We start from the raw sequence: 27113 nt of genomic DNA, 5'->3' as shown, positions 1-27113 counted from the left end.
TACTATCTTATATAATTTCATATTTGCGGGGCTTGATATATAGAAACAATTCTCAATTCAAGTTAATAACAATTTTGTATGTTGATTCTTTTAATCCTGTGTACTCTTTAATTGGTTTTATTGTTTTTGTGATGTTTGATTCCAATAAGTTAGAAAATAGGATAGTTTTCGATAAACATTGAATATATATCAACAACAGTGTGTTATTTCCACAATGTTGATTCTACACCAGATGCACTTTTATATTTCACTTCTGTGAAGTTCGAAGGTCACTCTTGAATTTGTTTTTTGTCTTCTGAAGTATTTCAGTGTATTTTACACAACAATCAAAATAATTGTAACTGTATCACTGTATCAATCAGACTAACAGTTGTTATACACTGCTGTTCATAATGTACTTCCAATTCTTTCTTGATTGTCCCCTTCTTTTCCATCATGGCCCAAATTAACTAAATTGTTTTCCCATTATCATAGAAGGATATCTAACCATGAGAAATCCAAGTAAACTCTATTTTTTTTTTCTATACATCATGAGAAGTCTGTACATTTTATACATGGAAGATATTTTTTCCAGTATTTTCTTACCCATAACTATTCCTACACGTTTTAGACAAATGCTTCTTATATGCATGAATACATTTGGAATTTATGGAATTTCATATTTATCCTACTTGTATGTCATCATATTCCTATGCTTATCTTTTAATTACGAATCACTGCTTTTAATTTTGGCCACCTTTATCAGTTTTGTTTTGTAAAATACACTGAGTCATACTTTTTTAGATCTATCCATAAAATATGGACATATTGAAATAATTATTCTTCAACCTACATGATGCTACTTTAAAGATTATATTAGTTCTTACTGTTTCCTTTCTTGTTAAAAAAATATGTTTAGTTGAATAGTTTTTTTGTTTTTTTTTATATTCATGATTATATTGTAATTTATTTGCTTTCATTATTTAGAAATCTGTTTCTCTTGAGATCAACATGTTGCAGTTCTTCTACGCATATATCCAACAAGCATCTGTGCAACAGCTTCTGGATTCTAAGCAGTCATTATTGTCTTTATTAAAAGAAGGTCAAGCATTAAACCTTTCACCACCTGGATTATTTCTGTTGTTAGAGTAAGTAATATGGCAACAATACATTTACCAATTGATTCATCAAAAATGTTTTAAGGAGTTGCTTTATAATGACAGTGTATTATACTACTATAAACTATAACAGGGTAATCGAATGAAAAACTAAAAATCTGGCGATGTTACAAGTGATTTATCATAATTTCTTTTTTAAAGCTTTACATATATTATTGAGTCACTCGGAAGCTGGCAAGTGTCCTGTTACTTGTTTGATTTGAGAGTGTCAGCTCAGACTGTTTGGTCATGTTGCTCAATTTTCCTATTTGGATCCTGTGTACCATGTTTTCTTCTCTGTAGATCTGACTGGGGTGATGACTTGTGTTGGTTGGTCATGCACCAGTTGAGGTCACAACAGTTGAGGGAGTACTTCAAGCAGATGGGAACTGACTGGAACACTGCTTGGAGGGTTGCTCAGGCTGACCTGAGGATATACTGACAAATGGCAGATGCAGAGATATGCTGCAATGGCACATATGCTATACCTGACCTGATCTACCAAAGCATAATATTTATCAGTATGTCATCTTACATAGGGATAGGTGAAAATTTTTCTGTTTTTTTGTTTTTTTTTAGGAGAGGAGTACAATTGATTGTTTCAACTTCAATATATTACTGGTATTTATTTCATTAACCCTGTTCAAACGACACTTGATGTTGGCAGGTTTCGAATTTAGGGCCTTAATGAAATAAAGTTCTTAGCTATATCTAGTGATATCAGCCCAGGTATGTATGTGTAGTTAAGAAGCTTGTTTTCCAGCCATGTGGTCTTGGGTTTGGTTCCACTGCATAGTACCTTGGGCAAATCTATTACAGCCAGAGCTGGCCAAATCCTGTGAGTGGATTTGATGGGTGGAAACTAAAAGAAACTATGTGTATGTGTAAATGTCCTGGCCTAGACATCACATGATGGTTATAAATGAGCATTACCATCATACAAGCAATGTTCATTTCCAGTCTTCCAGTGAAAACATGTCAGACTATGAGTAGATATTATCTTGCTTGGAAACAGTTGAAGGTTGGCAACAGAAAGGGCATGTGGCCATAAAAAATCTGCCTCACTAAACTCCATCTGGTTCAAGTAAGCATGAAAAAGTGGGTACTAAATGATAGTGATTTAGTTTCAACACAATTGTTGAATGACCATTGAAATTTCAAGACAATAAAAATTGTATGTAATTACAAATTCAAAATTTTGTAGTACCCAGCTGATATGTTTGAGAACTCTTTATTTTATATGCTTCACATTGTTCACAGTTGCACTAAGAGAATCACTATCAACTATGTACTTAATATCTTATTGTTTAATAGGGTTTGTCCACTCCAGTTTATTAGTTTGAAAAACTAGAAAGAAATCAATTGATGATGGTGATATGGTTTAAGCCTACTGGATTAAACTATAAAACTATTTGCTACAGAATAAATAATCTTTTCTATTATAGGCACAAAGCCTGAAATTGGAGGAAGGGGAATAGTTGGTTACATTGACTCCAGTACTCAACTGGTACTTAATTTATCGACCCTGATAGGATGAAAGATAAAGTCGACCTCGGTGGAATTTAAACTCAGAATGTAGCGACAAACAAAACACTGCTAAGCATTTAGTCCAGCTTGCTGCCTTTTACAAAATATATAATGTCACCACTATGTCACTAATTATAAGTATTCTAGATTGTAATGATCTGTTTGTTAAAAGAATGGGGTTTTTTTGTACACATTCATTATGATTATTTTAGTATAACAACATGAATAAAGTACATTTTTGTTGCCAATTTTAAGACTTTATTTGAAATATTTCACCAGATAAATACATAATCTACATCAAATTGAAACCTCTATTTAACTTTAACTCTTTAGCATTATATTACTCTGTCAAATATAATACCTATTTATTCACATTGTTTTGAATTAATCTTTCATTATCTCGTAGCTCCATCAGTGATGTTTATTTTTAGAATCACATTGTTGGGTGAGTGTGAGAGGCCAGATCTGGCTCAGTCTGAACATAAATCAGGCAGAATATTTGAACCAAATACTGTCAGTTTAAATACTAAAGAGTTAAAGATAATTTTGACAAATGCATATATTCAGTTTGAAGTAGTCTACATCTTTCCAAGCTGATAGATCTCAAAATATTTGTATGTTTTTAACTTCAGGATTTTGAATGAATTTGTACAAAGGATACCAAGTATGGAAGATAGAAAAAGCCAAAAAGATATTCAGGTAAAAAAGTATATCTTACTCTATACTGGTTGGATTTATTTTTTAATTTTTTTTTTTTTAGTTCTTTAGAGTGACTATATAATGACTTGTAGGCATGTAATATTTCATTATGCAACTATAATATACTATAAAGTATATTAAATGTTTTTATTAGTCAACACCACATTCTACTGTGTTAGCTGTGCTCTTTGCATAATTTTGTTAAGGTTATTTCTACTGAAATTATAACCAGCACTGATTTTTTGCTACATTTCATATCGAGACAACTGATGTAAACAAACAATGAGATCAGAGACAAAAATGGGTAATATGCCATATTTCAGGGTTTTTTGCCCCTTCATCATCACCCATCTAACTCACTCTTGCCTCAGAACACATTGTTTATATAGCCACTGCATACAATGGTAGATTGGTATATCCAATAACTTAACACTGCTGTATGTGAAGGCTATATAAGCAATTAGCTGAGCTACCCGGTAATATCCAGGAACGAAGATATTTCCAGTACCCATTACAATACCTAATTTCTCTCAGACAAAAAATTAAATCAAGACATAGGACAGATAATAGAAATAAATTTCAAGTGCGTAAATGACCACAAGGATAACATCAGTGGAGTGGAGAGGCTGGTATGCATGGGTGACTGCTGGCCTTCCACAATCTTGCCCAGACTTGTGCCTTGGAGGGTAACTTTCTAGGTGCAATCCCATGGTCATTCATGACTGAAGGGAGTCTCCTCTTAACACTGCTGTATGTGGTGGCTATATAAGCAACATGTTTGGAGATGAGTGTGGGTTAGGCAGGTGCTGATGAAGGGGCATATATATACTCATTACCCATTTTTGTCTCCGATCTCATTGTTTGTTTACATCTGATGCCTCGATAAGAAACATTGTAGGATATAAATCAGTGCTGGCTATAATCTCTGTAGAAATATCCTTAAAATATTTTAGGGTAATATGCCATCGGATTAGTCTAAATAAAGTATTGCACTTTACATTTGCATTGAATACTTCACCCTGTTGTTACTTCTCAACAGTTATATTGCTTAGAGATCTAACACAGGTAGAATTAGCAAAAAAAAAAAGTACTCCATACAGTGAGAGATAAATATCAATTTAAAATACAACCAAAAGAGGTACTAATAGTTTAATGCTTTTATGATACTTTAACTAGGTATGTTTATAACATATGCCATGTATCTCCAAACAATCATTCGGGCTGTATTTATGCGTTATATATATTTTAAAAACAAGGATGATGGACAGTGAGAAAATAAAGAAAGAGAAAAGAAAATCATGAAGTAAAATGCAAAGAAGGTTGCTGCAAAAAATGTAATGAGAAGAAAGAAACAAAAGCAATATACCTCCTTAAAAGTATCATAAAAGCATGAAATTATTGGTAGCTCTTTCAGTTATGTATTAAATTTATATATGAATATATGTCTGGTGCAGCTTCCCAGCTTGCCAGGAGTGCTTGGCTAACAGAGTGCTAACAGTACACTTCTTTAATTAATTAACTATTAGTAATTGAGAATTGTCATTCCAAGCATTGTCTAACGACAAAGTGCAGTACATTTATTGAAGAGTAAATAATAATAAATGAATTTTAAATTCATTATCATCACCATTTAACGTCCCTTTTCCATGCTAGTATGGGTTGGACACTTCAACAAGAAGACATGAGCCACAAGGCTCTACCAAGTTCTCTGCTTTGGCATGGTTTCTACTGCTGGATGCCCTTCCTAGCACCAACCACTTAACAATGAACCAGATGCTTTTTATGTGGCACCAGCCCAGTGAGGTCGCCAAGTACCTGCAAGATAGTGTGACAGATGATTAGAGGTAGCGAATGAGTTGGTCACACTGTAGTGGAAGGTGATTAAAATAGATGAGTTGTGGAGGAAGGCTTGACTGAGCCTCAATTCTGTAGAGATGGATGGGTCTTCTCAAGCACCACATAATGCCATTCATCATGGTCCCCCATCATCTCGTTTGAGAGACTCAACATTTTGAGGTCAATCTTCACTTCATCCTATGTCTTCCTAGATTTACCTCTTCCACATATTTCTGCTATGTTTAGCACTAGGCACTTTATACAGCTGTTCTCATCTTTACATATCACATAACCATACTAGTGCAATCTTCTCTCCTGTTCACCACATCTGATACTTCATCATCATCATCATCGTTTAGCGTCTGCTTTCCATGCTAGCATGGGTTGGACGGTTCAACTGGGGTCTGGGAAGCCAGAAGGCTGCACCAGGCCCAGTTTGATTTGGCAATGTTTCTACGGCTGGATGCCCTTCCTAATGCCTAATTTTTCTCTAAACATATTTGTAATTTTTCATACATGCACACAAACATTGCACATCTATCAGAGCATACTTGTTTCATTTATTTCAAGTTTTTGTATGTCTACTGCATTCACAGCCCAAGTTTCACAGCCAACTAGCATAGCTGTTCATACACTGGCATCATACAATCTGTCTTTCATTCTGAGAGGAGGCCTTTTGTTACCAACAGAGGTAAAAGTTCTCTGAACTTTTTCCAGCCAATTCATATTTTAGTAACTATACTTTCAGAGCATCCTCCTTCACTGCTAATTAGGTCATCTTGATAACAGAAACTATCTGCTACTTCTAGGGATCCTCCTGAGCATTTCAGAACATCGATTTCCCATGTGTTCTGTCTGTTTTCTTGCTAATTATAACTTTACTCTTTATATATATATAAATATTTGTTTTTATCTGTTTTAGGATATTGCTCAAAAGCTTGTAGAAGCAGTGAGCACAGTGGCAGGTCTATGTTTAGAACAAACTACTTGGCTTCGAAGAAATCTTGCAGTGAAACCAGGACCTCAAACTGATATTCTAGAAACTGAAGAAGGTGAAGCAACTGAAGAAAGTGGTTAGTTTTACCAACTCTTTTGAAACATATTATTTATTTTACTATCTTGTAATGTTATTGGACAATAAATTGATTATAAAATATGTTTTAGTAAGCATTAAGGTAAAATGCCATATTTGCCGGCATATAAGATGTGCTTTTTATAATTTTTTGTATCTATTAAAAAATCCATCTTGTGTCTCCTGCAGCTATATTACAAAAGGGTGGGGACTGAGTATCATAGGCTAGAGAGCCAGATGTACATATTTTTGCTAGGCACAATAATTGTTACTGGCCAATTGTTGTAACACAAAAGATCTTATTGAAACAGATAAGTTTCACATAGTATATGGCAGTTCTCTTGATCAAAATATAAACAACTATAGAGTTAACCTGAATGAAGATGAAGTTGAAATACAGTATTCATATAATGTAATTTAAATGTAATAAATTTATGGTTTCTTATTTTATTCCAGTACACTGACACAGCGTTGTATTTACATGCACAGAATCATAATTTTTCTTATACAAAACTGCTTTAAATGTCTTTCAAAAGGTGTATGATGAAACATTTTAAATTTGTTTTCACTATGAAATATACTTGTAAAATAGGGGTGCATCTTATGTGAGGGTACATCTTATATGCTGGCAAATATGGTAGGTTAAAATTTTCAAGACTATTAATCTTATTATTTCCTTAGGGCAAAATGAGCAAAAGAAAATGTTAACAGCTCAAAAAGTTTAAGTTCTTTCAAAACTGCTCCCCTAAAAACTTGATATTTATGAACATTTTTATGTATCACAGTTTTTAAAATGACTTTGGAAAATGCCATTATTAATTAATCATTAAATCAAAAAGGAAAATGTAAACCTTAATTTTGCTCTGAGATATTTGTTAAAATGCAAATAAGTTTGTAATTTATCTAATTACTGTACAAAATGCAGAACAGTATTTCATCCATCTTTACATTCTGAGTTCAAATTCTGCCAAGGTCAATTTTGCCTTTCATCTTTTTGGGAATTGATAAAATAAGAACCAGTCAAGTACTAAAATCAATGAAATCGACCAGCCCACTCTCACAAAATTTCAGGCTTTGTACCTGTAGCAGAAAGGATTATTATTATCATTATTATTGATTGAAACTCTCCATAGTTTATTACTGTGCCAGTATGATACTTTATGATTTGTAAAATATTGTTCATCTTTTTATTGCAGATGTAGAATTGGCAAATATGGCCGAAAGGAAAGTCATTGAGCCTCAACTTTATTCAAATACAGATGTGAAATACTGTGTACAGGCTTTAACCATATTGGCTGAGGTAAAAGCAAAAGATTAGTTACTTTCCAATGTCTTTTCGTTATATATATATATATAAAAAGATGTTCCCCACCCACATCATTTCAAAGACAGTTGTAAAAAAAAAATGGGTAAAATCCCCATCAAAACGGAGTAGTTCCAACTTATATGGTCTCCCTGATCTGAAACTCCTATCACCACCCCTCAGAAAACATTTTCCCCACAAATTTCTTTATAATTGTAATCTATGCCATTTGAAAGGTTTTGGGTATAAAATTTCATTAAAAGATATCCATTTTCCTGAAAGCTATGAGGGGAAAGAAGTCAGATTGTGTTAATTTTCTGAAACTCCTCTCCCTACCCCCTTGAAAAAATTCTTCCTCATAAATCCCTATAAACTCTGAATCCCCAGCATCTAAGTGGTATTTGTTGAAAATGTTGTTAAAAAGTATCCATTTTCTGGAAGTTATGAGGTAACAAAGTCAGTGCAGAGTACACATCTATAGTTATTCTAGTTTTGTTTGTGTGCTTGTCTGTAATTAATACAGACAAACTGGTGCATAATGGGAAAATATTCTAAAAGTAAGGTACCCTTGAAATGTAAATACAGAATAAAACAAGTTTCGCATAAATTGGACCACAGATTCCTGAGATACACCATTTTTTGGGGTAGCTTCATAAATAGCCAAAATGGTGCACAATGGGAAAATACTCCGAAAGTAACATAACCCTGAAATGGGAAGATTGTTTCCATTAATTTTGCATTTTTGTAAAAGTGTGCACATATGCCATAAATAAATGCTGTTACTGGAGTTCAAGTTTATCCCAGAAGTTCTATTTCTATTAGATGCTGTGAATAATTAAGAAAACTTAAACATGAACTTGCAAACCAGACCTATTTAACTGAATCAACATAAAATTAACTTTCATTTCAATGCAATGTTGAAATCAACTTCAGTGTTTTATAACCTGAACCATCAGTGACCCAACAGGTCATGGGTAGTCTAGTATATATATATATATATATATATATATGATATAATTTTTTCATTGTTGAATTGATAAATGGTGTTTTTTTTCTAATTTATATATGTACGTATGTATATATACATACATACACATACATATTTATGTAAATTTTTTTCCTTTGTTATATAGCTGACGGCCCCTCTCTTGGATGTTGTTTATGGCAGCGATGAGAAGGAAAGAATAGCCTCATTCCTAACTTCTATTATGTACAATGTCTTCCCATATTTGAGAAATCATAGGTTTGTAGTTTTTTTAACTATTCAGCATTCACTTTTATAGAAAAGCACACACACTTTCCGCTGAAGAGAACCTGTGCTTATAACTTTTGCTAACCCTCTTAGACTAGTAAGATCCAAGATCCATCTTGGACATCTTAAGGTTGTTAGCACAAAAATGTGTACAAGTTGAGAAGAATTCTAGCATTCTGTAGCTTTATGGAGGAATATTTGAGCAAAGTATTTTGAGTGGGATCTTTTGAGTGATAAATAATGGGACAAGAGTAGGAAAGACAGATCTGTCCATAGGCCTGATACAGGTAGCATGGTGTGGTATGATGTTAACTAGTTTAGAGAGATAGAGGTGGTGGCAGTTGGTATAGAAGTGGCTGAGAGAAGAAACATTGTCTGAAAGACAGAAGTTGTAACCAAATTTCTTAAATTTTTTTTATTTTCAAGTTCCCATCAGAACTGAAGCATTTTCCTGAAGTGGCAACCTTACTTCAGGGAAAAAGCACTTTTAATTATCTTATAAATGTGAAGTCACTGCAAATGATCATCAGTGATTGTGGGGTCTGGCATTTAAAACTGCTTTGGGGTCTTTAGTTGCATGTTGTCCATGTGAGACTTTCTTTCATATGCATGGCAGTTGTTTTTGTGTTGCTGAAGGAAACTAGTCTGTCATATGTCCATTGCGATTTTCTTTTAGTAGATCTTTGTTCTTGGAGGTAATGCAAGTCTCTCAAGAGGTTGTTAAATCAGATTTAGATGTGGAGGGTTACAACTGTCTAGTGAACGATGTATGTTATTAGAAGTGATAGTAAGAGGTTGTTAATCAATAGAAAGAAGTGTGTAGAAGACAGAATGAAATCTTGAGAAGCATTAGAGTTGATAGCATGGGTTAGAGGAACCATTTCAGTACATATTTCAATCCAGGGAGTTAGACATGATGAATCCCAAAGGCTAGCAGCTTATCAAGGAAGTTCTCATGCTAACCATAGTCAATGGCTTTGTTGATTCAAGAACAACATTGCTGGTGCTGAAATTTTAGAGAGTCAGTAACTACTGGTATATGACAAAGGGGAGAAAATCTCCAGTAGAACTGGCACTATGGAAACTGTACTGGTAGTTACTGAACATGGAGGGGAAGGGAATAGAAGAGATGGTTGTTTATGACTATCTTCTTCACTTTTGTGATGTTGGAAATGAGAGTCATAGATTGGTACATGGCAAGATCCATAAGGATATGCATTTCAAAAACAGGACTTCCTATACCATGTGTCTCTAGATTGAAATAGATTCCTTTGAAAAGAGAGAGAAATATTATAGAGTTTATTAAGGATTGGAGCTAGCTGTACAGTTTAATATTTCGAAGTAATAGAAGGGTCACTACTGAGATTTCTTGTTTCTATTATTAACCAAAATTAAGGTGGCAAGCAAGTACATTTCTTCAAGCTTTACATTCCAAGTTCAAATGCTGTCAAGATTGACTTTGCCTTTCATCTTTTCTGGATTGATAAAATAAGTACCAGTTGAATACTGAGGTCAGTGTAATTGACTAACCCTCTCCCCTAAATAATTTCAAGCCTTGTGCCTATAGTAGAAAGGATTGTTAAATGAAATTCTTAAATTTTCTTAATGAAAGGTAGAAAGACAGCTAGCTGGCGGAATCATTAACATATCAGACAAAATTCCATACAGTATTTTTTTCTACCTCTATATATTCTGGTTTCAAATCCTGTCATCTTTATCTTTTGTTCTTTCAGGGTCAATAAAATAAAGTATTAATCAAATACTGGGGTCAATTCCCTCCCCTCAAAATTTCTGGCCTTGTGTATAAATCAAAAACAATTCTTGTTATTACTGCATTGCCTTTTTTTTTATTAAAGTATGTGTGTGTGTGTGTGTGTGTATTTCAAGATAATTATAGAAAGGTAATAATTATTACTTCTTTTTTTTAAACATATAATTATTACATTTTAAAATTACTTATGTTTATATATTTCTATTCACAGCGGCCACAATATACCCAGCTTCAGAGCAGCTTCCCAGCTTCTATCCAGTATTAGTGGTTACCAGTATACACGAAAGGCTTGGCGAAAGGAAGCATTTGATTTGCTGATGGACCCTAGTTTTTTCCAAATGGATTTGAAGTGCTTATGTCACTGGAGCATTGTTATTGATAACCTGATGACTCATGATAAAACTACTTTCAAAGACCTGATGTGTAAGTCTTCAGATTATTGAATTGTTTTCCACTTTTTATGAAATTTTGTTAACCATAAGTTTTCTTTTTAATGTTATCAGAGTTCTCCTTCAAACAGGAGCAATGTTTCACAGTGAAAAGCAACTTCACATGTGCTTCAGAGAACCTGATATACGCACTAACCTGCTCTGAGTATCAAGAACAATACATAGGCCAAATAAAAAACAGTCTACATAAAAGAATGGCTCTACACAGATCCCAGATCAAAATCCCCCAAAACAGAAAAATAGCATTCAGCCAACACATAGACATTTGCGCCAATAACAAAAATCCAAGCTTCAGAATTTTCCCCCCTCTACCAATTCAGGGACGATACAACCTGTAACCAATGAATTAGTAAAGAGACTCTATTACAAAATACAGACCTCTTTTGAACGCGTCTACAACAGACGACATATCCACACAGCCTTAGAATAACACAAACACACACAAATATTAAAAATGATACACTCAAGAGGTTCCTAAGAATTCATTAAAAAACAGTCCCAATCACTGCTATAATCCATAACAAGCTAATTTTAGGTCACTTGACCATTTAACACCTTACTTCTATCATACTACCTACATTCCTTCTTATTCTCCCTTCTCTTTCTTCTTTGTCTTCTAATCTCTCTGCCACCTCCTTCCTAACTTTACCACTATGGCTGTTTAGAATAACACCTATGCAAATTTTATAAAGAAAACATTCAAAAGAGATGTTTCAGGAATTCAATCACTACTACCATCCACAACGGGTCACTTTCAGGGCAGTTGACCATTTAACATACTGCTATCATGGCACTCCCGTATTATTGTTATTATTATTATCCTTCTTCACCAAGAATTCACAAGAGTAAACACGAGAGACAGAAACAGGCAGAAACAAGGAAAATGCTCTTCATTTTATTTTCTATATCTGACCATTGCCACTTGCACATCTGCTCCCAACACCTGTTACCTCCTCTTCTATTGATTACATTTGTTCAAGACGAAGTTATTTCCCTTTGAGACTATAACATTCGAACACTAGTTGTGATAAGCAGAAATGATACAGATAATATTTGTTGAGAAGCTTAAGTTCTTTTTTTTTAAATTCTTACCTATTCTGTTTCTCTAATACTGTTGTGGTGGTTACCATTTAGGTCCTAATGAAGCAGACCTAAAATAGGCACTCTGTGATCACCCAGTCTTTTTCATGCCTATCTCATCATTATCATTTAACGTCTGCCTTCCAAGTTGGCAGGAGTGGGATGGTTTGACAGGAACCAGCCAGGAAAACGCCAGCACCAGACTTCTATGACTGTATCTCATACTGTATTATCTATTGTGTCCTTCCTGGTTTTGTTTTTAGTAAGACAGTAGAGTGCCATAGGTAAGATTTCACTGTTATTTCTAGCAGGCTAGGCAACCACATGTAACTTTATGGTTATCATCACTAAAAAGACCACTACTTCAGTATTGGCTATAAGTCTACTCTTACATATTTCAGACACCTTAATACTTGGTAAGAAATGGAGAGGTCAGATTTTAGGGTGTTGAGTCATAAACACATGACAGTATGTTTAGAATAAAACTCTTGTGTGCTAAGGGTGCTTCTGTGCTCTCTCTCTCTCTCTGAATCTAGCAGTTCATGTATTAGGCAGTGAAGTAGTGCTGTAGGTGTTTCAGCCCCTTCTACTGTCACACAAGGACTACTAGGGGTCACCCATTGATGTAGGCAACAAAACACCCAATGTTACAATTCTGGACCGAATGTTTGTTTCTATGTAACAGACCTCTCCAGCCAATGCCACCATGGAGGAACTGTTATGATGATGGACAGGTATTCTTTCGACAAAATCATGTTAATGTGACTTGTCTTTCTTTTATTCTTTTACTTGTTTCAGCCATGCTGGAGCATGGACTTGAAGGATTTTAGTCAGACAAATTGACTCCAGAACAACTGCTGAGTTATGGGGATGTAAACACGCCATCACCGGTTGTCAAATGGTGATGGGGAAACACACATATGCCAGGCTTCTTTCAGTTTCCATCTACCAAATCCATTCACAAGGCTTTGGTCAACCTGAGGCAATAGTAAAAGATACTTGCCCAATCTACTACACAGTGGGACTGAACCCAGAACCATGTGATTGGGAAGAAACCTGTTCTTACTGATTGTCATTTCTTTATTTTGTAGCCCGTGTTGCCATAACACAATCTGGTTCCCTGAATCTCTTCAGTAGCAAGGAACAAGAATTTGAGTTACGTGCCCAGATGCTGAAGCGGTTATCTTTTACCATTTTAAGTAGTGAATCAGATCAGTATCAAAGAAACATGCCAGATATTCAAGGTAATTCTCCTTCCTTGTTCCATTATTTGTTTGTTGCTGTTGTTTATTTCTTCGTTCTTATTTAGCATGTAAATGGAAATTTTAAATTGATAAAAACTGTGGTAATTCAATTTGTAATTTATTTAAAGAAATAATTTTCTTTGATAACTAGAATTTGTCAGGTAAGTAAATAAAGTTGATCTGCAGAAAACTCTTTGGTACATTATATTTTTTGTTTTGATGAATAGAGCGTCTTGCTGAATGTCTAAGAACACCTCAAGTGCCATCTGTTATGTCACAAGTATTTCTCTGTTTCCGTGTATTAATACTTAGAATGTCTCCACTTCAACTGACTTCACTTTGGCCAATTATTATCACTGAAATGGTGAGTTATTCACACCTAATTTATTTTCATTGTGAACTATAATTACATATTCATCCCATTGAATTGTTTGCAATATCTTATAAGTAATTTCTTTGGATTCTGTCTTTCCTGACCAAATACACAGTCAAAAAAATGTTTTGTCCAAATAAGGCTTGGGGGGGGGGGGTTATAGTGGTATCACCTTAAGCTTCTGTAGATAAATAGGTCTTTTTATAATAATAATAATAATGATGATGATAATGAACTTATTGTATACAATGCTCAGGTGCACTTCATGTTTTGGTGATATGCTACTTTGATTAGAGTATTTTGATAAAATTATTTTGAGGTTAAGATGTTTAAAGTACTGAAATCTGAAGCCAAAACACTTTATGATGGATGTTAAGGTGAGTAATTTCAGGCAAAATAAGCTGTTTCACTTGCCTAATACAATAAAATTTAACCTCAAAAGCTGAAAAGTAAAGCATTAATTTGGTTTCTTTTTAGATAATTAAATACATTTACATTAAAAAGTAAAGAATGTTATCAATGCTTCTTTATTTGAATATATTTCTCATTATTAAGTATTCAGTTTAAGATATTGTTAACTGTTAAGATATTGTTATTGAATATTTGATAGATAAATGTAGGTTTTAGCTGCCTTTGTCTCTGTGTTCTGTCTGAGTACATTAATGAAATCTCAAGGATTTACTGATCTCTTCATACAATTGTTACACATAAACCACAGTTACTATGCCCTACTGTTATTTATACCAGAATACTGAGATATATGAGAGGTAAACAAAACTGCATGTCATATGTCCAAATTTTCAGAACTACACCAACAATTTCAATACACTAGCCAAGGTCATTGTGCCCTATTATTATTATTATTTATATCAGAACATTGACATTTATGAGAAACTATGCAGGAAAAATTGCATGTCATGTGCCCAGATTCACTTCATGCACCCAAACACTGCATGACACAATTTTTAATTTTCTATACTAGAATAGAGAAAAAAAATCTTTGCACACTTTATTTAATTGGGATTTCAATTTTAGAAAAAGTGTTTCATTGAGAATAAAATTAGAATTTTAACAGAAAAGGAAAAAAACATTTTTATCATATATAATGTGTGTGTGTTTTCAATGCTATTTGTGTTCCCTCTCCATCTATCATGAATTTTTTCCCCCAATTCTGTGTATATTATGTTTGTTTTCTCTGTTTGATTACTGTAATATATAATTCATTCAGTAGACTGTTTAAATTATTTTCATAGTTCTTAAGAAGGAATTTAAATAAAAATTAATCGTTAGTCAGTAAGAAGCCTCAAATTGAATAACTGATATTGGAAAAACGCATATTTTCTTTATATGACTTACTGGTTGTTCTACTTTACTTCCTTATAGGTGAATGTATTTCTACAAATTGAACAAGAATTATCAACAGACACAGATGAATTCAGGTACAAAATTCTAATTCATTGTATTCAAAAATATAACTTTTAGTTCTCTTCGATGATTTTGTTGAAGTTTTTCTTTTCCATAAAATTCAGTCATATATTGTTTATTATTTCATTATCATCATCATAATCATGAAGAAGATGCACATTAGTCATATCAAGTTTCATATAAGGAATGTGATAGTAACAAGTCTTCTCAACTCTTAAGGACTTATTAGTTTTCTCCAACTCTGCTATTTATATCTCAATTCCAGCATTTCTTTAAAAGCTAATTTGGTGTGGTTTCTAACATTACCTTTGACAGGATATTTTTCTGTTCCTCCTAACCAATAATTTTCTAGCTATGATCTTGCAAATTTGGATTGGGGATGGTCTCTTTACAATAATATTTACTTGTAGTGACTTCTATTTTGTTGGCAATTTGGACTGAGAAATCGACCAGGGTCTTATGTTGAATATTAATTTATTATTATTGTAATAATCCTATTGTGTTCCTTCAGTGCATAACTCAGCCATCATCATCATTTAACATCTCTTTTTCCTTGCTGGCATTGGTTGGCAAGTTTGACAAGAACAAAAGAGCCAGAGGGCTCCAACAGGATCCATGTTTGCTTTGGCATAGTTTCTACATCTGGATGCACTTTCTAATGCTAATTACTTAGTAGCCTACTGGGTGCATTTTATGTAGCACCAGCACCAGTGAGGTCACCAAGTACCCACAAAATAAGACTCCTCAACTGAGCGGGGTGTAGACTGGCGAAAGAAACTATGGTGGAGGATGAGGAACAGGTGTTTTGCTGAAGATGTGAGCGCATGGCTTGCTCACCTGGGAAGTGAGAGAAAGAGAGAGACATGAGGTCCAGGTACATGAACACGAGACAGAATAGGAAATGTACTGAGTGAAAATAGTGTGAAAGATGATTAAAGATAGGAAATGAGTTGGACACAGAGGATATCAGTTCAGTGTAGTAGGAAGTGAAGAAAATAAAAGATGAGTTGTGGGAAATGGCTTGACTGAGCCTTAATTCTGCTGAGATGGACAAATCTTCCCAAGCACAGCATAACTCCATTTATCACAGTCCCCTATAATCTCTTCTTGAGGTCAGTCTTCACCACTTTGTCCCTCGTCTTCTTAGGTCTACCTCTTCCATAGAGATCAACACATACTTTACCCTTATAACAGTTGACTATGGTGCTGCTACACCAGTCATTGGATATGATGCCTTCTTGTACAATCTGATTAACTATATGAGTGACTAGGCCATATCCTACCCTGCCAGATATTTTAAGCATATCAGAGGTAATTCCAGATATACCAGGGATTTTCTCAGTCTTCATTTTCTTAATTACTTTAACTACAACACAAATGGCTAGACCCTCTGTCAGGTTCACATTAGGGAGATTCTCTTTCTTCTATGCATTCTTCACATTTAATAACCTTTCATAATATCACTTCTATGCCTCCTTCTTTTCAGAATCACTAAATGCAAGCAAGTCATCCTCTTTCTGCATAGATTTCTCTTCCACATCTCAATTTTCTCTGGTACACTGCCTTGCAATTGGGAAACACCTCATGTCTTTTGTCCTCATGGTGTAGAATGTTGGCAAACCCCTTTTTTTTCTGCCACTTCCCTTGCTAAATAGACCTACCTCCTAGCTTCTCTTCTAGATACCTGGTAAAGTTCTCTGCTGTCCCCATTGTTCAAAACCTTCCATGCTTGCTTCATCACTTTTATTGCTCTGTCTACTTCCTTGTTCCACCACCATGTCACCCTTGGTCTAGCTGGAATTTTGCACCTACCACAAATTTGATTTGTAGCCCTCAGTAGATTGTCTTGTAAGAATTTCCAATTGTCCTCTACATTATATGTTCCTATCTCCTCCTCTTTTTCATCAAATCTCTAGCTGTTTAAAAAATCTCTAAGCCTTTAGCTCTTCCTTTTCCATATTGCTTTGCTAGAGCTCTTAGTCTGAACTCAAGATTAACCGATGTTGGGAAGTACATTCTTCACCAGGAAAGGACTTTGAATTCACAAGCATCTGCCTAACCTGTTTTCTGGTGAAAATGTTGTCAATTTGACTTTTGTGTCCACCAGATTCATAAGTGACCAAGTGGCTGGTGGCTTTCTGGACTCATAGAAGTGATCCTTTAGTTCATCCATCAGTCCAACTTGTGGGGCACATACTGAGATAAATGTTACTGTAGCATAATCTAATATTAATCTCAGCTTAAACAATCTTATCACACTCTTTGACTACCTCAATCACTTTTTCAGCTCATTTCTCTGCTAAGAGTACGCTTACATTGACCCACCCAACCCCATCTTCTAGGCCCTTAAGTTTAATCAGTTACCCATTGCTTTCTATGATATAATATCTCTTGGGAAAAAAATTTTTTTGTTCTCCTTAATGTCTTCAGTATATCTAAATGTCTGATTTTAATTATAGTTGGGGAACCAGAAATGATGTTATTGTTTCTTACAGCTTTCACATGTTCTGTTGTTTTTTATGCTCGAGTCTATTTATATGTATTTTCTTTTGTTTAGTTTAGTTCTTGGGGGTAGGCTTTTTTGTTATATGCTCAGTCAAAACTCTCTAGCCTCAGATGTACTTTCTTGGGTTTCAATCGGTTTAAGGACTTTTATTTAATGTACGTAACTCATTCTTTTTTGGTATTGATCATGTTGGGGTTTTTCCCTCACCTTCTTACTATTGCATCTTGAAGTCTTATTTTTAATCTAATTTATCAAATGCTCTCATTTTGTTTCACCATCTTCTTCACAATTGCCTCTTACCTCTTTACTGCAGCCTTTGTTTTACATCTTTCTTAAGACAATATAGTTTTTCTTTGTTTGTTCTTGTTTTGTTGCTGTTTATTCTTTGCTATATATTTTTGTAGTCATATTTTATAATAGCTTTGTAGATATAGAAGCCTTGTAACTCCTTATGTTTATGGTAAATATGTTTCTATGATGACTTTCGATGATACAGTTTTAAATGTCTATAATATTGCTATCCAACCTTTTCTTTAGTATTGTATTCTAATTCACTAACTCCTGGTTGTTTGTAAATATGTCTTTTATCAAATACCTATTACTGAAAACTAATGATTTCTTGTTGAAGAAGCTTTACAGTGCTTTCTCTAACAATGCTTTGCAGTGACACGTATTAAGTGTACTGAGAATTTGAATGCTTTCATACCCAGATGTGGCAAAACAATCAGAAATACTCCACTTTACTATTCTGAATTAGAGCAAAACTTGAGAACCTAGTTCAAGCATGGCTTGCATAAACCTTAAATATTAAAGCATTTGTATCCTTAGTATTTATAAAACTGCTTATTTGTTGAGTCATGTATATATTGACTTAATATTTTTTCTCATACTTTGACTATACTTATTATGGAGATATGTGTTAACAGTGTACTTAATGCCAAAATCTGCTTAAGAAAAATTGTTTTGCTTCATTTTAGGCAGTTGTTCTCAAACATTTTTTTTTTTTTGCTAATGACCCCTTTGATTCCTATGTTACTCAGCAGGGGGCTTCATTACCTATTCCATGTCTAAAATCTGCTATTATATTTTTATGATTAAATATTAGAAATTGTATTAAATAATGTTTAAATATTTTGTGTGTAGTAGAAATATAACCAGTTTATTGCACATAAGTTTTAATGAGAACCACTCATTTAAGGCATCTAAATGTGAAATATTCTTCAACAAAAAGAATGGTATTTGCAAACCCCTATCATAGGCTTTCATACTTGCCTCAACATGTAATTGTGTTTTGTTTTGTTTTTTTGCTCTTATGCTGACGTATTTGATAATATTTTAATTACAGACTTGAAGCTTATATTAATTAATTATTGTTTTTATATTTTTCAGGTAAATAATGGCAGTTATTTCCTTTTGTTGATGTTACCAGCATGTTTGGAAGTCATGTGAACAGGTTGTGCTTGGTTCTGTTTTAGGTTTTTCTCTTGTGTGATTTTCTTTCTTTGTTGGTAGGGATTTCTTTTTCTTGCAATATTAACGGTTACTAGTATCTATTAAACTGTTACTTACCTATTTTTTTCTCCTCTTCATTATTTTTGATTATCAATGTTTTACTTCTTGTGTTCTCTTTATAATGATTAAGAGTAGTGGAGTATTGTAGTGAATAGGTTTGGCTTAATTTGATACATTTGTTTATGTCTAGGCATGTATATATGCCTAAACATAATATCTAAAGCTTTATAAATACATTTTCTTTTATGCATATCATTTTCCTTAAAGTGGAAAAAAATGTTTCAAAAGAAGAAAAGGAAGAAAAAAATGTCTTGAATTTTTGCTTGTGGTGTTTGCCAATTCTAAGATTGAGATTAATCAACTAACAGTCTAGAATGTAGGAAATAGCACATTTTGGAAAACTTAAAAACCTTTAATAATTTTCTGAAGGATGTCTTTTAATTTTTCTCTCTAGCTTTCTCAAATTCCTAGGTAGTTGCCTACTTTCTCATAAAGAAAGAGAAAAATTTAGGTTTCTTTTTGAGCTTCTACTAAAATACTAACATTTATGAATTTGTAAACTGAAAATTGCATGAAACATTTAGACATAGATTATAGGAAATACTCCATTTACCTCATGCTAGATAACAAAATAATAATAATGTGGACATAAGAGAAAAAAATATTTTGTAAATATATTTCTTAGTTTTATTTAACCATTGTTTATTTCAACTAGCAAAGTATTTTTTACAATTATATATTTTGTTTATACTAAAGTTTAACTATAAACGTTATAAATATTTCTTTAAACTACAAAAAAGATTGGTTAATTTTTTAAGACTGAATTAAAGTAATTTTTTTTTTTTTACCTTTGTTGTTCCTTCCTGTTATTTTTGAACTCCTTTCCTTTCAATGTTTTCAACATTGTAAATTTGGTTGCTTGTTCCTTGCAGCAGTTTTTGTGTTTTGCACCCATTCTTTGTTGTTTTTTTTTGTGTGTATGTGTTTCTTTATTGGTTATATTAAGTAAAGAAACTGAGAGTTAGTGAATGACTAGGTTGATAAGGATATTGTATATAGGCATAAACCAGAGATCTCTTTTTTCTTTTTATGCCTGTATACTTACATGGTTTCATTTATTCATTTAGTTTTAAAAAATCATGAATTAAAAGATAATTAATTTATGTTATACATTTTCACTATATAAGATAAAATATAAAAAGTTTTTTGAAATAACTGAAAATGATATGTTTGAAAAAATCCTTTAAGCAATGCAGACAAAATATGTGATGGCAATAAATGAAATCAAAGGGAAAAATTATTGCATTACCTTACCTAGTTTATTTAATGGTCCTATAATATTTTGGGAAAGATTCTTCTTTTCAAATAAAAAATAGAGTTCAGAGCAATGTGAAGTTTCCTTCTTGAACTATAGGCTCGTTAAATAACTTACATGAGATAATACAATGTTTTCCTTTATTGACATCACTTTATATATTTTGTGTAACTTCTTACCTACAATGCTCAAAGGACTTTTTTCAAACATTTATATCAGTTACTTACAATTTGATACTTCAAGGAAATTGCAATACTCTCTTACGTATAAGAAAAGAATCTTGAAAAATTTTTAAATGCAGAACACTATATTCAAGCCATCATTACTTATATTCAGGCTAAATAATCATTGCTTTTTTAAGTAGCTACTTAAATTATATAAGTTCAACATTTTAAAATCAACAGTTGAAATATTATATTAGCAATTTTTAACTATTTTGCTTTTATAAATGAATATATATTAAATGTAAAGATATTTTGCAGTAAAATTATATCCATAACTTGAAGAATAAGAGATAACTTGAGAAATGGTTCTGTAGAATATCTTTGTATACCTGCTACCCTGAGTATTATTTATTTATGCTTTAATTGAAAGTTGAATTTGTGTGTGTCTATCTATCTATCTATCTATCTATCTATCTATCTTATCTATTCCTCATTAAGGGCCTGTGATATGCAGGAGAGTGAATGGGAGAGTAATGCCTGTCATCGCCACAGATGGAGGAAGCAGGTTAAGGAGGGGGTCAACACCTTTGAGAGTTCATGTATTCTGCATGAAGAACTTAAGCGTGCTTCTCGAAAGTGCACCGCTGGTGTAGTGAATGGGGAAAGCTTGGTTTGCAATGTTTGCAGACATGTTAGCTTGTCGAGCAGGACTCATTAGCCACCAACGGAGCCACAAATGCAAAATAAAATAGTCCTAGAGCACTCAGTGTTCTTGAAGGACAACAATGGTCTTCCTCGGTCATGAGTGGATGGCCATCATATATATATATAAAAACATGAAAGCCATTAGCTAAAAATTTCTGTCTCAGTTATGAAGCATTAAAAAAACATCTTATATATCCATTAAATATATGCATTGTTTTGAATAACTGAGTCCCCACATAGCAGATGTGTAGTAAGGAGAGAAAGGGGCGGTCAATCCCAGGTTCTGTGTGAAGAGGCAGAAAATTTCCTCTATTAGGTTTGCTAATTAAGGCAGTGGCACCAAAACAAACTTTGCCCCTAGACTCTGGGAACCTTTGCTATACCACTACACATTGAGAACTTATAACTACTGAATTTTAGAGGGATAAGTAAAGAACTAGTATTTATTTGGATTATTATATTTGTAATTGTGTACTTAAAAATGCTCTTTCTATTTTCTCGAAAAGCTAATGAAACAATGTTCATTTTCTCATATAATTATTAGCGTTACAATAATCTTGTGGTTCTCACAAATCTACCTATTACTAAATCTTACTAATCGTTTTCTGTATATGAACCTTCTTCATAAAATCTATATATCAATTAAATCATATTTTATTAATCAACAACTATAGATATTTCATATTTGATTATTAATTCAATGGTTAATAGTTCATATTTTGTCAATGCTGCTGCTGCATTGACAATTGGCTTCAAGCTAACTTAGTTCATCTCTATCTAAATAAGTATGGTACAGTAAGGAGTAACCTGATACTGTTAACATTATTCTCAGGCATTCAATACTATTTTATCATACAAATTTTGATTTCTCTATATTTACTTAGTGATTTGTTCACTACTAAATAACTGCAGGTTATGAAGAGGCAGAACCTTGATAAGGAATGTTGATGAAAGCAGAAACATATCTTGAGTTGTCTCCTTTATTTACTAGGAAAAAAAACATTAGTCATCAATTAATATTTTTCTCATTACATTTGTTTTGAATTCAAATTTTTTTAATCCCCTATCTGTAAATATACAAATATCCGCTAATCTTTCAGTATTAAATTAAACTTCTCTTGCAAATATTAGATGAGAAAAGATAGGCTCCAACCAACTGACATTAGATATAATAGATGAAGTTGTAATTTTCAGTAGAGTTGTACAATATCCTAATCTATTGGCCATATATTGCTTACAAAAAAAGGCTCTTTATTGCGCAACATTTACAAGGTCTCATGCTATATTTCTAACCATACCCTTATAATACAAATTGCACTGAAATGCATTAAATTCGTGGTTTATCTCATTATAAAGAGCTTAATTTTTGTTTTTATTGGTTATAGTGTATCAATAAAGTTCTTTTGTCTGCTTTCTTTTAGGTTTCCTTTTAGTGATACTAAATTTTGTCCAAATTTGCTATTTTCTACTTGTTTGTTTGTTTTCCAGCATAGTTGTTATCCTGCTTATTCCTCTTGTGATTCTTTTTTATTAAACATTCTGTTAGTTTATTCTGGTGATATTTGTTTATTTCAAGCATCTGTGTATATATATATATATATATATATATAAATTCTTTTTATGCTTTTGTATAAGAAATTTTGTGATGTGTTTATTTAAAAGTAGTTCAGATTAAAATGTCATAGAATTTCTTGTAACAGCTGAAGTTGTCTTCTTTTACACATGAGTGTTCAATTATTATAGTGTGATGTAATTCTTTTATTTCAATATTTTTTTACTTTGGTGTCTTGAAACTTTTACGTAAATGAATATTATCTACAACCCTAAGTAATATTCCTTTGTTTTTAAATGATGTGTTTTCAAGCAATTATTGTTGAAACCAGTTGTTGTTTAGAGATGTAACAGTTGTTGTTTGTTTTAAAGACATTACTATATTGATAGCGATGATGTCACAGCGACATAGCTATCTTTATAGTAATGACTTTGTTGTAGCATTTTGTTGCAGTTATTTTCGCTCAGTTAAGAGTTAATATTTAATTTTAAATAATGACCAGTATTTTAAAATTAGCCTATTAATTTCAAATATGTTACTGCAATAATTTAAAATGTATTTGTTCAAAGGTTAGATTATTTAACTTTAACTTTCATATATAAATTTGTTATCACCTAGTGTTTACTAAAACAAATTAGTCTTTATTAAAAGTTTTTAATATTGCTTATCTAATAGATCACACTATATTTCCTGTTAAATTATCGTAAACCCTCTACATTATTTGATAATTAATATTTAATATTACCTTTCCTTCTTAAGGAATTTAATATTACCTGCTTCTTAATTTACCTTTTTTTCTTTTTCCATTGTACCAAATTCTCTGTTCATCTTAGTACTTGTATTGTGTGGAAGTTTAACATAGTAGCTTATTACAGCTTCCATGTCTATCTCCTATTCATGATTATTCTCCTTGCCTTTAGACATTCAACTTTAGATTCTAATCAATGTTAAAAGCACATTTCTCATTAGAGATAGATTTTTGCATCATAACCTTTTATCCATCTTTCTTCATAACCACATAGTAGTCTTATTAATATATTAAAAACTCTCACTCCCCTTTCAAGTTCTTTTACTATGACCTCTGTAAATATTAGTATATTCATTTTTTATGTATCTATTTAAATATTATTCAATGACTCCAATAGTTAGGCTAACATACCTTTGAAGCAGCTTTGCAGTTGTGCTGTAAAAAAAAAATTCTCTTCATATTACAACAACCATGTCAACATTACAATTATAACACTCATTCAAGACACATCTATTATGCTACCTACTGACGATCTAACCTCATCAACTTGAAGTAAACCAAACACCTACTGCATCAATCTCACCAGACTGGGAGGGCCATTGCAGATCATGGGCACTAGCCCTCTTATTAAAACTAAAAGAAAAACCTTTATAAACTCTTCCCACCATTTTCTACACACTAGATTCATCACTCTTCCTGTCCTACATTAACACCAGCTGTCTTGGTTTTCTTAGAATATTTTTATAATGGTTCTTCAGAAGTGCCAACATTCTACATTAAGTAGCAATCATATTTGTAAAACCCATTATGTTTGTATCCATTGTTAACATTGTTTTGCAGTTAGAGGTTTGTTACGAGATTTAAAAGTAGATTAATTCTAGATTAGTATTCTTATATTGGTGGCAGTCTTCATACTGTGGCCAAGCTGGGGCAGTCCTAATTGAATATATGAGCTCAAATCTTGACAGACACATATGGAAGATTCCAATCTGGGGGTCATGTTAACCCAATTATGAAGGAAACTTTTACGTGAATGAATATTATCTACAACCCTAAGTAATATTCCTTTGTTTTTAAATTAACCCACAATTATGAAGGAAATCCATGTTGAACATTGAGTTTTATATAAATGGGGTTATCTTTTAACTTGTTTCAGTCATTGGACTGTTGCCATGCTGGAGCACTAACTTAAAGGGTTTAGTCAGATAAATCAACACCCAGAACTGATAAAATAAATCTGGTACTTATTCTATGGGTCTCTTTTACCAAACTGTTAAGCGACAAGGACCACCACCAGTTGTCAAGCAGTGGGAGGACAAGACACACACACACACGATAGGTTTCCACACAGTCTCCATCTACAAAATTCGCCCACAATGCATTGGTTGGCTGCACAGTGGAACTGAACTTGAAACTACATGGTTGCAAAGTGAGCTTCTTAATAGGTGGAGACATGCCTTCACCTGTGTATTTATATTCTTACAACATGGCTGCCATCATTTCCGTGAAACATGCTATCTCTGATGACACTTAGCAAACAAAAACTTTGCTGAAACAACAGTGGTCATATGGTAGAAACATGAATAAATTCCCTTTCATATACATAAATAAACCACTTTATATACATATGTGTGTATATGTATGTGTATATATATGTATATGTATATATATATATATGTGTGTGTGTGTGTGTGTATATATATATGTGTGTGTATGTATAAATATGTGTATATATACATATATATGTATTTGTGTGTGTGTGTGTGTGTGTGTATATATATATATATATCTCCATATAGGTATATGTATATTTATATATATATATGTGTGTATATATGTGTGTGTCTGTATATATATATCTATATATGTGTGTATATATGTGTGTGTCTATATATATATATATGTGTGTGTCTGTATATATATATATGTATGTATAAACATATATGAACAGATATGTGTATATATATATGTGTGTGTGTGTGTGTGTCTATATATGTGTATATATATATATATATATATATATATGTATATGATTGTATATCTATATATGTATATATACTTATGTATATATACATATGTATATATATATAGATATGTATATGTATGTATATACATATATGCATGTGTATATATATATATATATATATATATATATATATATATATTCATATATGTGTGTATATATGCACATATGTGTATATATATATACATGTTCGTGGCCGTTGCCAGTGCCGCCCCAACTGGCCTCCGTGCCGGTGGCACGTAAAAGCACCATCCATTCGTGGCCGTTTGCCAGCACCGTCTGGCACCTGTGTGGGTGGCACGTAAAAAGCACCCACTACACTCGCGGAGTTGTTGGCGTTAGGAAGGGCATCCAGCCGTAGAAACACTGCCAGATCAGACTGGGCCTGATGCCACCCCAGTTGAACCGTCCAACCCATGCTAGCATGGAAAACGGACGCTAAATGATGATGATGATAAATGTATATATACATATATGCTTATATGTGTATATATGCACATGTATGTATATATATATGTATGTGTGTGTGTATATATATATATATATATATATGCACATGTATGTATATATGTATGTGTGTGTGTATGTATGTATATATATATATATATATATTCAAATATATGTATGTATGTATGTAGCGGTTTATCATCAACAGAGAAGTCCATTGTAATCCATGGTGGGCAGTGAGGTGCAGCTGAAGTGTTCAAGAGTAGAAAGTCTAGGTAGAGAATCCTCCCAATTCCTCTGTCGATGCAGGCTCTGCAGTGACAACTATGACTTTGAGACTCAGTTTCAAGTCATGGCTTTCCACCTCTTGCTACATGGATATCCCTTCACCACTATCCACACTACTCTTGCCAGAGCATGTTCCATGAACTGCACATTTGCTCTCTTCCCCTGGACCTGACCCACTGTCTCCAGTCTCCCCTTTCCCCTCAACTACCACCCTACCTCTCCAATGCACCATTCTCTGGGCCTTCTGGTGACTCCAGTCTGACCCCTCCACTTCATACATCTTCCCACCGAGAGGTGGGAAGATGTATGAAGTGGAGGGGTCAGATATTATGAAAGTGATATTATGAAAGGTTAGCCACATTCTACGAAACGTCTTGCTCCACATCCTCTTCACTAACCCAACCTCACAACCCGGCTCATTCCCCTGCTCCCACCCATGCTGCCACACTTGCCCTTACCTCTCCAACACCATCCTCACCAGCACCCATCATTGACCCTATCATATCACCGACTCCTTCGCCTGCACTTCTACCAATGTCATCTGCATCTCCTGCTCTTCTCTATACATTGGGCAAACAGGATGCTGCATGGCTGACCGGTTTATGGAATACCACTGAGACATCCGACTCAGCAATGACACCCCAGTTTCATGCCATTTCCACTCTTCTGGTCACTCTTTGCAACAC

At 33.2% G+C, this 27113-nt stretch overlaps 1 protein-coding gene across 5 annotated transcripts in view; it reads left to right on the top strand.

The window, feature by feature from the left end:
• The window catches only part of LOC115211956 (protein dopey-1), a 146656-nt gene that overhangs the window by 97261 nt on the left and 22282 nt on the right, over positions 1-27113 (top strand). For 4 of the 5 annotated variants that reach the window (XM_029780747.2, XM_029780731.2, XM_029780740.2 and 1 more), the window contains exons 18-26: positions 967-1127; positions 3296-3362; positions 6121-6271; positions 7467-7570; positions 8707-8816; positions 10808-11019; positions 13217-13369; positions 13597-13733; positions 15126-15181. In XM_029780747.2, the coding sequence (XP_029636607.1) occupies positions 967-1127; positions 3296-3362; positions 6121-6271; positions 7467-7570; positions 8707-8816; positions 10808-11019; positions 13217-13369; positions 13597-13733; positions 15126-15181 (1151 nt within the window). Of the gene's footprint in view, positions 1-966; positions 1128-3295; positions 3363-6120; positions 6272-7466; positions 7571-8706; positions 8817-10807; positions 11020-13216; positions 13370-13596; positions 13734-15125; positions 15182-19062; positions 19211-27113 lie in introns of those variants that run through there. The other variant, XM_036503372.1, reaches the window with a different exon arrangement.

The sequence above is a fragment of the Octopus sinensis genome, linkage group LG1 (genome assembly GCF_006345805.1).
Source record: "Octopus sinensis linkage group LG1, ASM634580v1, whole genome shotgun sequence".
Lineage (NCBI taxonomy): Eukaryota > Metazoa > Mollusca > Cephalopoda > Octopoda > Octopodidae > Octopus > Octopus sinensis.
The sequence above is the reverse complement of the archived record's forward strand: the minus strand, read 5'-3'. Positions and strand labels throughout refer to the sequence as shown.